This window comes from Acanthopagrus latus, chromosome 6, assembly GCF_904848185.1.
Source record: "Acanthopagrus latus isolate v.2019 chromosome 6, fAcaLat1.1, whole genome shotgun sequence".
Classification (NCBI taxonomy): Eukaryota; Metazoa; Chordata; class Actinopteri; order Spariformes; family Sparidae; genus Acanthopagrus; species Acanthopagrus latus.
Genome location: NC_051044.1, coordinates 17,802,842 through 17,815,494, shown reverse-complemented (window position 1 = coordinate 17,815,494; position 12,653 = coordinate 17,802,842). Strand labels below are relative to the sequence as shown.

The following is a 12,653-nucleotide window of genomic DNA, read 5'->3' as shown; positions in this document are numbered from 1 at the left end:
CACACACACACACACACCTGCTTCCCTGGTAATCCAGGTATTCCATCTTTGCCGGGCACCCCATCTCTTCCAGGGACTCCTGGTTTACCTGCTTCACCCTGAGGAGTAGCAAATACTTCAATACACAACATGTAACATGTATTTAAGTTTGCTTCCCCATAATATGTCATATTAAAGAGGTTTCTCACAACAGGAAAGATGACCTTTCCATATAATTTGCCTGTCTATGCTGTAGAAAGACACATATTCTAGAAATGGGTGCTTCTGATATTGATGTTAAAACACAGAAAAGGTAATATGGTTCTACCCTTTGCTTAAATGTGAGAAAGCTAAGACAACCAGAATGCACTGCACGAACCCATTAAGTGTTGAGCATGGTTTGCTTTTGACTTGTTGGGTGACAACCTGGTCCCAAACATTCTCACATAACAGCCGACAGTATGTTACAGTAATATATGTTTCTGAAAACATTTTAGACAAGAAATGGAGACAATGCCATAACAGGATCCCAATTCTAATCTTTAATCAAGACTGCTCACTTGGATAGTTTGACCTGAGTTTCGGGTCCTCTCACATCTGCCCTATAAAGACTGTGAAATAAAACCTACAATGTAGGGGTGGTATACTCTTAATGTCTGTGGAGGTAGATGTACAAAATGCAGAGGCTTAGCATTCATCATTTGCATGGTGTAATAACACTGTAATGATTAGCTGGTTGAAAATCAGCAAAGCTTAACTTCAATAATAACATCTTCACTTATTATTCAATTCAATATGTCTATTTTCTAATAGTGAGATATCATTACACAACCAACAGTTGAGCAAAACAGAAAATGATAGTTGTAGAGAGATTGGTCATGGTGTCATTTGTTAATACAAATATCAGTATTGTGTACATGCTGAGGAGATTACTTGTTTTTCAGCTGAAGGTGCAACAAATCACATGTTCCTTGACCTGCATTTTCAATTTTTTTTTTAAATTAGCTTCCCATTTCTAGTTATAACTCAAACGCCTCGGGTTCAAAACATTTCTTTCATTTTATACCTCCTAAATGTGCAGTGAAGCAACAGCAGCAGCCAGATCAAGACTGCATACTCACCACCTGCCCTGGCAGTCCTGGGGGGCCCTGTGGACCCTGAGGGGCAGAAATAAATACCGTGGTATGAGGGGGCACAATGTGATACACACACAATGAAGGAGAAAACATGAAAGCTGTTTTTTCCCCCTGGAGAGAAACTGTGATTTATGGGAACACTTACTACAGCTCCTGGAGGGCCTGCTGGTCCCGGTAGACCTGTGCTCCCCTGGGCACCAGGAGGCCCCTGCAGAGAGGAAAAAATTCACTCACATACTCGCTATAAATCGTCGCTAGATTGTTATGTGACTGTGCAATGCGGCAAGCTGTTTTACCTTGACACCAACACCTGGCTCGCCTTGATTACCCTGAGGAACAAACAACTGTTTTATGACTTTGTTCGAAAAGGGACAAACTTGAGAAGTTTCAGTATACACGTCAGAACAGGTAGCAGCACACTGAGATGTAGTATACTCACCTTCACACCTGCTGGACCTGGGGGACCATTGCCACCCATGGGACCCTAATTGAATCACATCACCAACATGTTAAACTGCTACTAACAGAGAGTCTGTATTCATGCTTCATCATATGATCAGTGAATGTACGTATATGAAGATGAGCAACAGGACAGCTCCCCAAAGATGAAGCCAGAACATCTCGATTGCCCCCTAGTGGCTGACTGCAGTACAGGTCATTAACCCGTGGCAATGCTGTCAACATTACGTACATTTAAAGTGGTTTGTTATCTTAAGCACCTCTTTTGTTAATAGAAACAGTCTCGCTCACAAACGACTTACGTTTTAACAGCTGTAGCTTAATCTAGATCGTCAAAATATGTTAAATACTCAGCAAAGTCTTTGGCAATAAATTCCTTCTGTCAAATCCAAACTCCTCTCTCCAACTATGACCCACGTTTCCACCCTCGTCTTCCTGCAACAACTCACCTGTCTTAAGATTTTAGAGGAAGACTTCTTCTTGAGCGAGACTTGTGTTACTGGTAAGAAAACATCTAATTATCTAAGGGGTTTTTATCACCAAAGGAATCATTTCAGTAACGCTGCCAGACATGACGTTACCAGCAGAAGGTGGCTGCGTCTTATAGAAGTATCTAGGATATTTCTGTTTAATTTTTGTTTGATGGGACGAGTGGAGACATGCTGTCCATCTTTATATACAGTCATTATTTTGACACTTACAGTTGGGCCCCTAACGCCTGGCTCTCCTGGGTTTCCCTAGGAGCAAAATACAAGTCAAATAAAGCACACTCACATCGTAACACACTGACTACAACTGCACATGGGAAATATTTCACAGGAACATTTAGCTGAAGCTTATTCACATCCTTGCTGAGACTTAGATTGACACTATTTTTGTGTCATGTAATACAACTTCCAACCTCACAGTTATAACAAAAGACATACGAAAACACATTTATGCACAAATATGTTTAGAAAACTTTGCACATAAAAAATCTATACATTTCAAAAAAATCTATAAATTTTATGTGCTGATATTGAACAACATAGATTTGACGTGACTAAGACAAAGGTGTATCACTGAGGTACTTGAGTGTCCCTGCAAGAGACGTACATTTACAATCACTCAAACATCCGACTGACTCATGACAACAGGTAGGACAATACAAACACAGAGGATCAACACTGTCAACAAAGAGACACTCACATGCTAAGCTCTGAAAAATCAGTGCTGCAGGAGGGATAAGCACACAACAGACAGCAGGCACAGCTGCATGCACGATAAGCAGACTCAAGCGAATTGACATCACAGTACTTTCTGGAGAACACCCAATATAGCACCCCCACCCCCCGCCCAATCACTATTGTGCCTTGGATCTGGCGAGAGCTGTCAGCTGATTTCCTTTCATCTCCTCCAACAAATCTGTGGTGATTTACATGCTTACAAATTCAACTTCAAAAACTCAACTCTTAAGTCTGACATGGGTTCTTTGGGGACAGGCGGTCTTGATTAATATTTTATGATGAGTCAATCAAGGTCTGACTCTTATCCTAGACTCCAGCTCCCAGAAGGATGTTTCCAATACAAATTAACTCAATTTGAAGTGGGGGAATTTGCCTGAGAGGTACATGTAGGTGTGTGCATCCGAATGATTAATTGGTCCAGTATGCTGTTGTTAAATGTGGATACATCTTGAAAGCTACATGCTGTATCAGCTCAAGCTCAATACAGCTTTGGTCCCCCTTTTCCCACTTGTATCTGATACCACAGACACCAGTTCTCCCAGCCCTTCCTCCTCCAGTGCTCAAGCATGCCAGCCATTAGCAGAGAACCTACCGGTCTGCCTAGAACTCCTGGGAACCCAGGCAGGCCCTGGAGAGGATGAAAGACAGAGGAAAGTAGATGACAGGAGGTTGGGGGACAGGTGGGTGGAAGAGGGGAAACAAACGACAGAAACAAGGAAATGGACAGGGATCAGGGACATATCAGCGGGGCTGGGGTCAGAGAGTGAGGAGTTAGCCACACAGCTGCAAAAGGTTACTGTCTAAGATCTATGAAGCCTCGGCCCAAGAGGGGGAAAGTGAGCTCCATCAGCTTGCAGCCAACCCAGTGATTTTCTCTGAGGGAAGCCTAAGGGAAGGTCCCTTTGCTGGGTTACTGGTTACTCACTGGTTGGCCTCGATTACCAGCGGGCCCTGTTGGGCCCTGCTCAGACATGGAGGGAAGGAAAACACAAAGTGTGAGGAAGTGCTTTGTATCGCTCTTGTCTTTACATTTATTCTTCAGCCCGCAGTAATGGAGAACATCATTTGACCATCAGTGCATTGGAGCTTTTAGTAATCAGTAACACAAATAAAAAAGATGAAACCTTAATGTGTCCTCTGATGTTAAATGGAATCCTGCTGGTTTTACATTTTTAAAAAAGATTAGCAGGTGCTGTAAGTCTTTCACATTCATTAATACACCCATATTTACATAACACATTTATAAAGACAAATACACAATGAGCAAGAATATTATGAAACACTGACTACATATGATGTTACTATCTTTTTCTCTCATAAGGAGAAACACACTCACCATGTGTTTTGTAAGAAATATTGACCAAATAGTTACTCAAAAGTTTAGTCACAGAAGGTTTTACTATAACTGCTGAAATAGAAAAACAAACAAACAAAAAAAAAAACATTCTGGATAACTCAGCTAATATCAGTACTTGTCACCTACCGGTTTCCCATCCTGACCAGGTTTTCCTGGTTCTCCTGGTATTCCCTAAGATGACAAACCACAGATCACATCTTATAATGGAAATAAATGGAATACCAATAAAGTAAATACATTGATTACAACAGTATAATCAAAACCTGATTTTCTTACTAGTCTAGGAGTTATTATTAGAGTACTTAATCGATAGAAAAGTGACAAAGTGTCTTACTAAATTCACAATAGGACTTGTGCGCTGTTTTTCCACAAGAGTATTTTTCTTTCATGAGAGCTCCAGCTAAGATGCAAATCAGCACTCGCTCCTGTATGTGACGACTGCAATTTTCAGTATTTGGTATGGGATTACATAACCATGATCCCCTGCAGAACCACCATTATATATTTTCAGGTCAAAAACAATCCTTGCTGCCAACAGATCCTAATCCATTCTGCAACGTGACCCGGCATGGTGGCTCAGAGGGCCTGTGTTTGGCTACCAGCTGTGGCCTGGCCTTCCGTGTGGAGTTTGACCAGGTTTCCTCGAGGTGTTCTGGCTTACCCCACCATCAAACTTGCATATTAGGTTAAAAATGTGAGTTAATTCTAGAGCTGGAGTTGGTCCCCAGGTGAAGTACAATAGCTGCCTACTGCTCCTTATCGATGGGATAAATGCAGCAATGAAGTGAGTATGATTATGAGTATGATATGTGACATATAACGATTCCTCTTCTTCCTAAAGATATTGCCTCATTTGGCATCTGATGATGGTGGTGGATGGCGCAGTCTAATATCTGTCCAAAACATCCCATAGGTGATCAAATGGGTGAAATCTGGTGACAGCAAAGGCCACGGTGTATGATTCACATCATTTTCATGCTTATTAAAACATTCACCCTCTATGCATGGGGGCAGTGAACCACTGATCAGGATACAAAAGCTACAATACAGATTTCCATGAAACTTGGATGGAGGATTAGTTGGGCCAGAATATACCCTGTTAACTTTTGTTGCAGATCTGGACAAAGGAATGAATTTAGGATTTTTTCTTCTCACTTTCTTCAACATTCATTTCTTGATGAAAACAGTTGGGTGTATTTAGAAGGCTTCCATCTATTAGTGAACTACAATTTGATGAGGATCCTAGATCTTGTGAGCTTAAACTATGGTAAACAATTATCGATTGTTTTAAATGTAGAGTGACACAGTGCTATCGAGTTTGATGTTGGAATAGGTTTGACTGAATTAAAAGGTTCAGGTTTTTCCTTAAATTTGTCACTTGTCTGTCGATTACACCTAAGAACAAACTCACCTGCGAGCCATCACGTCCTCTTTCTCCAGACTCTCCTCTTTCTCCTTTATCACCACGAGATCCCGCAAAACCCTGTAAGACACATTAAAAGGAGCTAATTTGCACATAGAAACACATGAAAGTGCATGATTTGACATGCGTTATTAAGATCTGTGATTGTTTTATTCTGAAATCTAACCCGATCTCCTTTAGGCCCCATTGGTCCTGGAGCACCCGGCTCTCCCTTCGGTCCTGTAACTCCTGGAGGCCCTCGGACTCCAGGTGTACCAGCCAGAACTGCATCAGCAGATGCTCCCTATGGTACATAGACCCAAACAAATCCTTATGGACTTGATTCTCTGTATCTAGGTAATGTTGAATCTTCTTGGTTTAACTGCATCAATAACAAAGAGTAGTTTACCTTTTGACCTGGTGGGCCTGCTGGCCCTGTCAGCCCAGTTTTACCCTAAAAACAGAAGAAACTCTCACTTTATACATTACAAAATCTCACAAACTTAATACAAGGACAGAAATAAACAATGGCAGTATACCACGAGCACTTACAGATTCGCCTTTGTCACCTTTCTCTCCATGCGCCCCCTAAAAAAAAAAAAAAAAAAATAGACACATATGACATTCGCAGAATCATGCTGCGAAAAGTTTGAATGATGAGTTTACCAAACTCTCCTCTTCACCTTCTCTCCTGGTCTGCCAACCTCTCCTAGCTCCCCAGCTCGCCCGGGAACCCCTGGTATTCCTGGCTTGCCTGGCTCTCCAGCAGGCCCTGGGGGTCCCTCGGGCCCTCGCTCTCCAATGGCTCTACCAGGAGGCCCGGGTGCTCCTATGGGTCCTCGATCCCCTTGGTCCCCTTTTGCTCCTCTCTCTCCTGGAACACCACGAGCACCCTGGTGGAAAGAGATTAATATCATTTTTAAGCATTTTGAATCATGATTTTATCAGACATTTTAATAAAGACATACATGTACAGTCTATGATCTTCCTGGAGTTTTCATCAGGTTTTTTAAAATTTCTACTCCTCCAAGATGCCCTTTGTCGTACTTACATCCAAACCTGGCGGTCCTCTTGCTCCAGATTCACCTCTGTCTCCTTTTGCACCTTTCTCTGCCTGCTGCACCGTAGTGATTACTGGTACGTCCTTCCTGTCCACAACCACCTTCAGATCAGACACCTGTGTGGAGGGCACAAAAGAGAAATAGTTGGCAAGAGCTTCGTAACTTTTAGCCACAGGTTTCTGTCTGTGAAATGCTTCAAACAACCACACAGATTTGATCTCAGCAGCTGGAAAGTTGCCCGTCATCAGTGAGGCTTGTGAGTTCAAAAAAATGCAAGGACGGTCATTTCAAAATGCATTCACATACAAACTCTCAAGTATAAAGGTTTATTTTTCAATGGGAGTCTGAGATACAGTAGTCTGTCATCTACAAGAATACTAAGGGGTAGTAAACTCCTCCACACTGTCTGAGCTATTCTTATTCTTAGAAGTGACAATTCAGTCACAGTCCTACGTCACTCTCTGGTCTACATCCATGAGACCAACCCCCACATGCTGCTGTGGGTTTAAACTGCGCAGTTCTATTTCTATGAGGGCCATAAACCACAAGAAAATCCCATATTTGACCGTGGCAGCTCGTGTGTATCCATTATTTACTGGATTGAAAACGTCTTTATGTTCAAACTGATTGAGCTGTTTGACACATGAAACAACAGCTGAACATGAGTTATAAATACATCAGGAAGCTGTGAATGGCATGATGACATTTGTGAGAACAAAGGGACAAATATAACAGTTTGCACAAGTTCCAGGAATTGTTTCTATTAGCAAGACAATTATGCTAAAATGTTCATCCATATACCCAGAGCAGATACATGAGTAAGATTCAGGCTGTTTTGATATTTGTATTTTGTACTGATTAAACAGTCTTACTGCTCCTATGGGGATTTACAGTTTGCAGAGTATTATCAAATTTAGACATGACTGTTAAACATGTCTTCTTGACTAGAGGACCATTTAAGTCTTTTTAGAAATATGCTTCACTGACAAATATGAGTGGGATAGTTAGCCTATCAGAAATAAGCCAGCAAACATTTACATATTAACAAGGAAAGATCAAGCTACAACTTCATCATAAACAAATCCAAAGTTAACGTGTGTCTACTGCATTTTAAAATAGCTCCTTAAATGACATAATCCACATTTCCACTGTATGATCTGGGACAGATCTACAGGGACATCTTTTATCCCTCCAAAAGTCCTGGCTCGGAGTGCAGTAATCTCCAAAAATACAGGAACTTTAGGGGCACACAGCATTTCTGATTGGTCGAATACTGGCAGCGTTTCATTTAAATTGAAAAAAAAAAAAAAAAAAAAACTGCAGTCACAAATCACTTGGCTTTTGGTTCAGTTTGCTTTGATATAGTAACATTGAGTTCCAGAAGAAAACGTGACAGATGGACCATCATCGTTGTTATATAATCATGTGCAAGAATGACATATAAAATCAGTCATGAATTTTTCACTCATCGTATTTTCCTAATCTTCACAGGTCTTTCGACCATGGTGGAAACGTAGACACCAACAGGCTGAAGGAACCTTTTAGTTCTTTGACAGGCAGCTCCTGGGACTATAAGTTCCCGGTACTATGGATGGAAATGCGGCTATAAAATACTGAAATTAGAACATTTTTCCTACCCTTTAAACTGTCAATAGACACTTTTTTGCTATAACATATCATTCAGTAAATACTGATTTCACAGTGTGATGGCAGTTACATACGCAGGTCGAATTACAGCACAAAGGAAGGGTGTCTGCCAAGGCATAACAAAAATGGGAAAAAGCTGTGTTTTCCTTGGTTGCTTGGTTCCTCGGTAACAGTGGAAAAACGGGAATAAGAGAGGAAGTAAAGAAGGTGAAGATGGAGAGTGCTAGACACCGAGGTGAGGAATAAGTGAATGGAGAGGCACTCACCTGCCCAATTATGAATATAACCTATAATCTTTATTCTGCTTTGAACAGAACTGAGATCCTGTTTTTTAGGTTGAATTGGGATTCTTAAGGCTGTCTTTTGCTGTGGACAGTAGCCAGGCAATTAGTGGTAGACAAGGCTCATGACCTGGCACAGTAATACCACCGGCAAATAAGAGGGGGGAAAAGTTTAAAAAATTGTCCGCTTTAAGGGAACAAATATTTGACAGAATTATTAAATTGCAAGTCATAAGTCCTCGTACCTGAATGCCAAGGTTTGCCAATGCCTTCTGGACATCCTGATGAAAGAAATACACAAACATCATCACATCAACAGAGATGAACAATATCATCAATAAATGCTTCCACAAGCCACAGCTGTGTCATGATGGGCCATGTGCTATGTCTTACCACTGCTGTCCCAGGTTTGCCCGGCGCTCCGTCCTCTCCAGGGTCACCCTGCCAAAAGATACCAAAGTGTCAACACAAAACAAATGAAACCTCATTTGTGTGACACTTTCACTAAAATAGAGATGGAAATTTAACTTACAGCTTCACCTCTAGGGCCAGCGGGACCTCTCTCGCCCTGGAACAAAGAAAGTTAGAAGGTCACAAAGTGGAGTGAGTGTTACTAATCTAGAGCAAACAGAGATCAATAAAGACTACCATGACTTACTCTGGCTCCAGCAGCTCCCGGGGTCCCAGGTACACCCTGAGGGACAGAGCAAGGACATTGATAAAAACATCAACAGATAAGTCTGTGGCGAGGCTGCAGCAGCCTACAGAGAGATGAAGATAAAACACACGTCTGTGCTGCTACATGAGAGGAGTGATGCTGTTGAGGATAACACGACCGCACAAAAGCTAAACACATTGATGTCTGTTAAATAACTTTTCTATGATGGTAAGCAAACAGAATATAGTTACATGAGAACATAATTACACGCGGAGGAATTGTTTGGTGTGTATAATGACTTCTTTTCTGTAAATGCAATGTAGCCCCTGGAGGTTGGTGTTATTCCTAGCACACAACACTGCAGGAGAAGCAGTACAGTGTGTGTAAGACTGTAATATGCATTTAAATAATGTAATTAACAGCAATGTCAGAAATCTGCAAAGTCATGCACACTCACCGGGGTTCCTGGAGGCCCCTGTGGGCCTGGGATTGATGCCGCTGGAGCTCCTTTTACATACACAACCTGAGACAGGGACAGGATACAGTCATCCACAATATTCATGATGTTTATCAAATATGTCTACATCAGTTTAAGGCTGCAACAATTAATCAGTTAAGAAGTCTATTGAAAAACAACTAAAATGATAATCAGTTCATCATTTTAGTCATTTGTCAAGCACGAATGTCAAACATATACTGAGTTCCAGCTTCTTAAATGAGTCTTTGGGTTTTGGACTAAAAGTAGCAATTTAAAGATTGATTCATTTTGAGCTCAGGGAAAGGAGGAGCATTTTTCTGTTTTTGACATAATATACATTAAATGAAACAAATCAGCAGATTATTCAATGATAGTAATTGTTCCAGCTCTATATTAGTCACAGCCAGTGTAAAAATGTAGGTACTCAGTGCAATTTGAAGATGCTTGTACTTAAAGACTTTTCCTCAATTACTATACCTAATGGCGACTTTCACGCTTATATCTTAACACAATATTTTTATTTTCACTCAAGTATGTCTTCCGAGTACTTTTGACAACGCCGGTTGTACCTGTCCAGGAGGACCAACTGGGCCAGCTGGTCCAGGAGGCCCCTGAAGGCCAGTGGGTCCTACAGGCCCAGTAGGGCCCCGGTCTCCTTTCAGCCCATCACGGCCCTGGAAAAACACATGAGATTACACAACTGAGAGTCTCTCTAGCCAGGGTAACTTCCTGCTGCAAAAAGAGAGAGTAAACTACAAAATCAAAGCAGGTGGCCACTGCCACCCCTCCACTGATGTTCTAGAGATAATTAATATGAATTTGCACATGAAAACAGCTCTGACATTTGGCGCCACTCTAGATTCCTCTCAGAAGTGGCTTCCCTTTAAAGGCTAAGCTTGATCATTAGAGGCGAGTGAATGTATATTGCTGCTTCTGAGAAGCCTATTGATTCAGCAGCGAGAGTGTGATGGTAATGTCAATGTCAGAGCAAACTACGCTTGATAAATACACACTTGAGGGGGAAAGTGATGAGGAGAAAGGAGGAAAACTGATGTGTAATTCAGTTATGTCAAGGAAGGCAGGATCAATACAGGAAGGAGGGGTGAGACAGGGCAGGTTGAGTCAGACATGACACAGTTTATAGACAAACTGACAACAAAACACAAAGAGATGATACTATAATATATTATATTATATTATATTATATATCCAGATTCGGCAAAACTGACATCTCTTCCAGCTGCTCCCGCTTCTCCTTTGTCACCCTGCAAGTTAAAGACAGAAGAGTCAGGTTCACGACAAAATGGGGACAATCTTCATAAACAATTTTCTTAAATCACAATATATACAAAGATACTACTTCAACCAAACTACATTATTGTTTGTTTTAGTCTTTAGTTAGTTTACATGAGGAATGTCTAGAATAAAACCCATAAAATAATATTCAATAAAGACCTTGTATTTTATCAAAGATGCTCTGCTTGAAAACATCACTGTACACAACTACATTCAGAGGATATCAGTTGAATAAGAACTATTTCAAGTATTTGTCACACTCACTTGTCATACCAACTCGTATAAACTGATAAACAGCTACAAACCTTCCTCCCATCTTCACCTGGAACACCATCCTCTCCCTGTAAGTCAAACGAAATGCATTAAGAACTCCACAGGAAGAAACTGAGTAATGGCTGGTCCGCTGCAGGAGCACTCAGATAATTCAGTGCCATTATGCCAAGACAGCCATTACACAGCAGACCACAAATACATGTCTGCACATTGTTCACATGAAAGAGTACATCAAGGCTTTTACTGATTAGAGAATGATAGAGAGGAGACACACTGATGCTGAACAATACTGTAAAGATTCATATTCTGGCTGCCAGTATCTAAACATGCCAAGTCACTTATAGAACATGCAATGTGTCACATTACGTCAGTGAGAGTGGATGTCATATACAAGATGCTGAAGTAAACCAGCTACCATTTTGCCAGGAGCCCCAGGCTTGCCATCCTCGCCTGCTTTACCCTGTAATACATCCGCAAGGATAAAAAGTAAACATGAACAAAAACAAACAAAACAAACAAATGAATGAAACTGATGAATAAAGACAGAATGAAAAGAATGAGCGCCGGGGTGTGTTTACTCACAGGTGTCCCTGGAGTTCCTGGAGGCCCAACAGGACCTGGAGGGCCCTGCTCTCCTCTAAGTCCTGATAAACCCTGAATCCAACACATCACAGTGAAAGATTTATTCTCACTCTACTCAAAAGTGCCTGGTGATCCAGAACTGATTTATAATCAGTTCTATTTTCACTGTGTTGTAGGGATGTTAGTACATTCAGTAATACAAAAAAAATATGGAGGTTATATTTAAAAGCAGAACATATCATATTGGGAAAAGCTCCAGCTGCTCTCAATCAACATAAACAATAACTATTCAGAATCTTGACAATCACAGCACTGAGGCAGGGAAGTAGAAGTAGGAAAAAAGCAAGCCCCCAGATTTGATAAAATGGATAAGTACAATACGATCAAAAAACTACCCTTAAATTTGACTCACGAAATTATGATAATGGAGGATGTGTTTGAGAAAAGGTGGGTAATGGATGATGGGGAAAAAAAAAACACAGAAGCAGCAGCGATCATAGAGCCTTCATGTGTTTGCCTGTGAAAACAGCATTTAGACTCCTGAACTACATTTACACTAGATATTACATTTTGATCTCCTGTGAAACTGGAATGAGAATGTCTTTCCCTACAGTCAGCTTATGCAACTGGTCACAGGAGTCAAGGCTGAATTCTAACACCCCAACAGTGCCCTCTGCAGCACATACACAGAAATAAATATTCAGAGTAAGACGTTTTACTGAAAATATGTTATGAATGTGTTTAATGCAGAATTTGAATCATATGATCAAAATAAAGACTAATACAAATCAAGGGGAACTGTAGTTTATTAACAAGGA

At 41.0% G+C, this 12,653-nt stretch overlaps 1 protein-coding gene across 6 annotated transcripts in view; it reads right to left on the bottom strand.

The window, feature by feature from the left end:
* col7a1 (collagen, type VII, alpha 1) overlaps positions 1 to 12,653 on the bottom strand; it is a 68,856-nt gene that overhangs the window by 19,348 nt on the left and 36,855 nt on the right. For all 6 annotated transcript variants that reach the window (XM_037101596.1, XM_037101593.1, XM_037101594.1 and 3 more), the window contains 24 exons: positions 11,836 to 11,907; positions 11,669 to 11,713; positions 11,286 to 11,321; positions 10,914 to 10,949; positions 10,254 to 10,358; positions 9,664 to 9,729; positions 9,207 to 9,242; positions 9,081 to 9,116; positions 8,942 to 8,989; positions 8,794 to 8,829; positions 6,611 to 6,736; positions 6,243 to 6,452; positions 6,112 to 6,147; positions 5,969 to 6,013; positions 5,747 to 5,863; positions 5,569 to 5,640; positions 4,284 to 4,328; positions 3,393 to 3,428; positions 2,276 to 2,311; positions 1,555 to 1,599; positions 1,412 to 1,444; positions 1,261 to 1,323; positions 1,101 to 1,136; positions 18 to 98 (listed from right to left, as the gene is read on the bottom strand). In XM_037101596.1, coding sequence (XP_036957491.1) covers positions 18 to 98; positions 1,101 to 1,136; positions 1,261 to 1,323; positions 1,412 to 1,444; positions 1,555 to 1,599; positions 2,276 to 2,311; positions 3,393 to 3,428; positions 4,284 to 4,328; positions 5,569 to 5,640; positions 5,747 to 5,863; positions 5,969 to 6,013; positions 6,112 to 6,147; positions 6,243 to 6,452; positions 6,611 to 6,736; positions 8,794 to 8,829; positions 8,942 to 8,989; positions 9,081 to 9,116; positions 9,207 to 9,242; positions 9,664 to 9,729; positions 10,254 to 10,358; positions 10,914 to 10,949; positions 11,286 to 11,321; positions 11,669 to 11,713; positions 11,836 to 11,907 — 1,497 coding nt within the window. The remainder of the gene's footprint in view (positions 1 to 17; positions 99 to 1,100; positions 1,137 to 1,260; positions 1,324 to 1,411; positions 1,445 to 1,554; positions 1,600 to 2,275; positions 2,312 to 3,392; positions 3,429 to 4,283; positions 4,329 to 5,568; positions 5,641 to 5,746; positions 5,864 to 5,968; positions 6,014 to 6,111; positions 6,148 to 6,242; positions 6,453 to 6,610; positions 6,737 to 8,793; positions 8,830 to 8,941; positions 8,990 to 9,080; positions 9,117 to 9,206; positions 9,243 to 9,663; positions 9,730 to 10,253; positions 10,359 to 10,913; positions 10,950 to 11,285; positions 11,322 to 11,668; positions 11,714 to 11,835; positions 11,908 to 12,653) is intronic.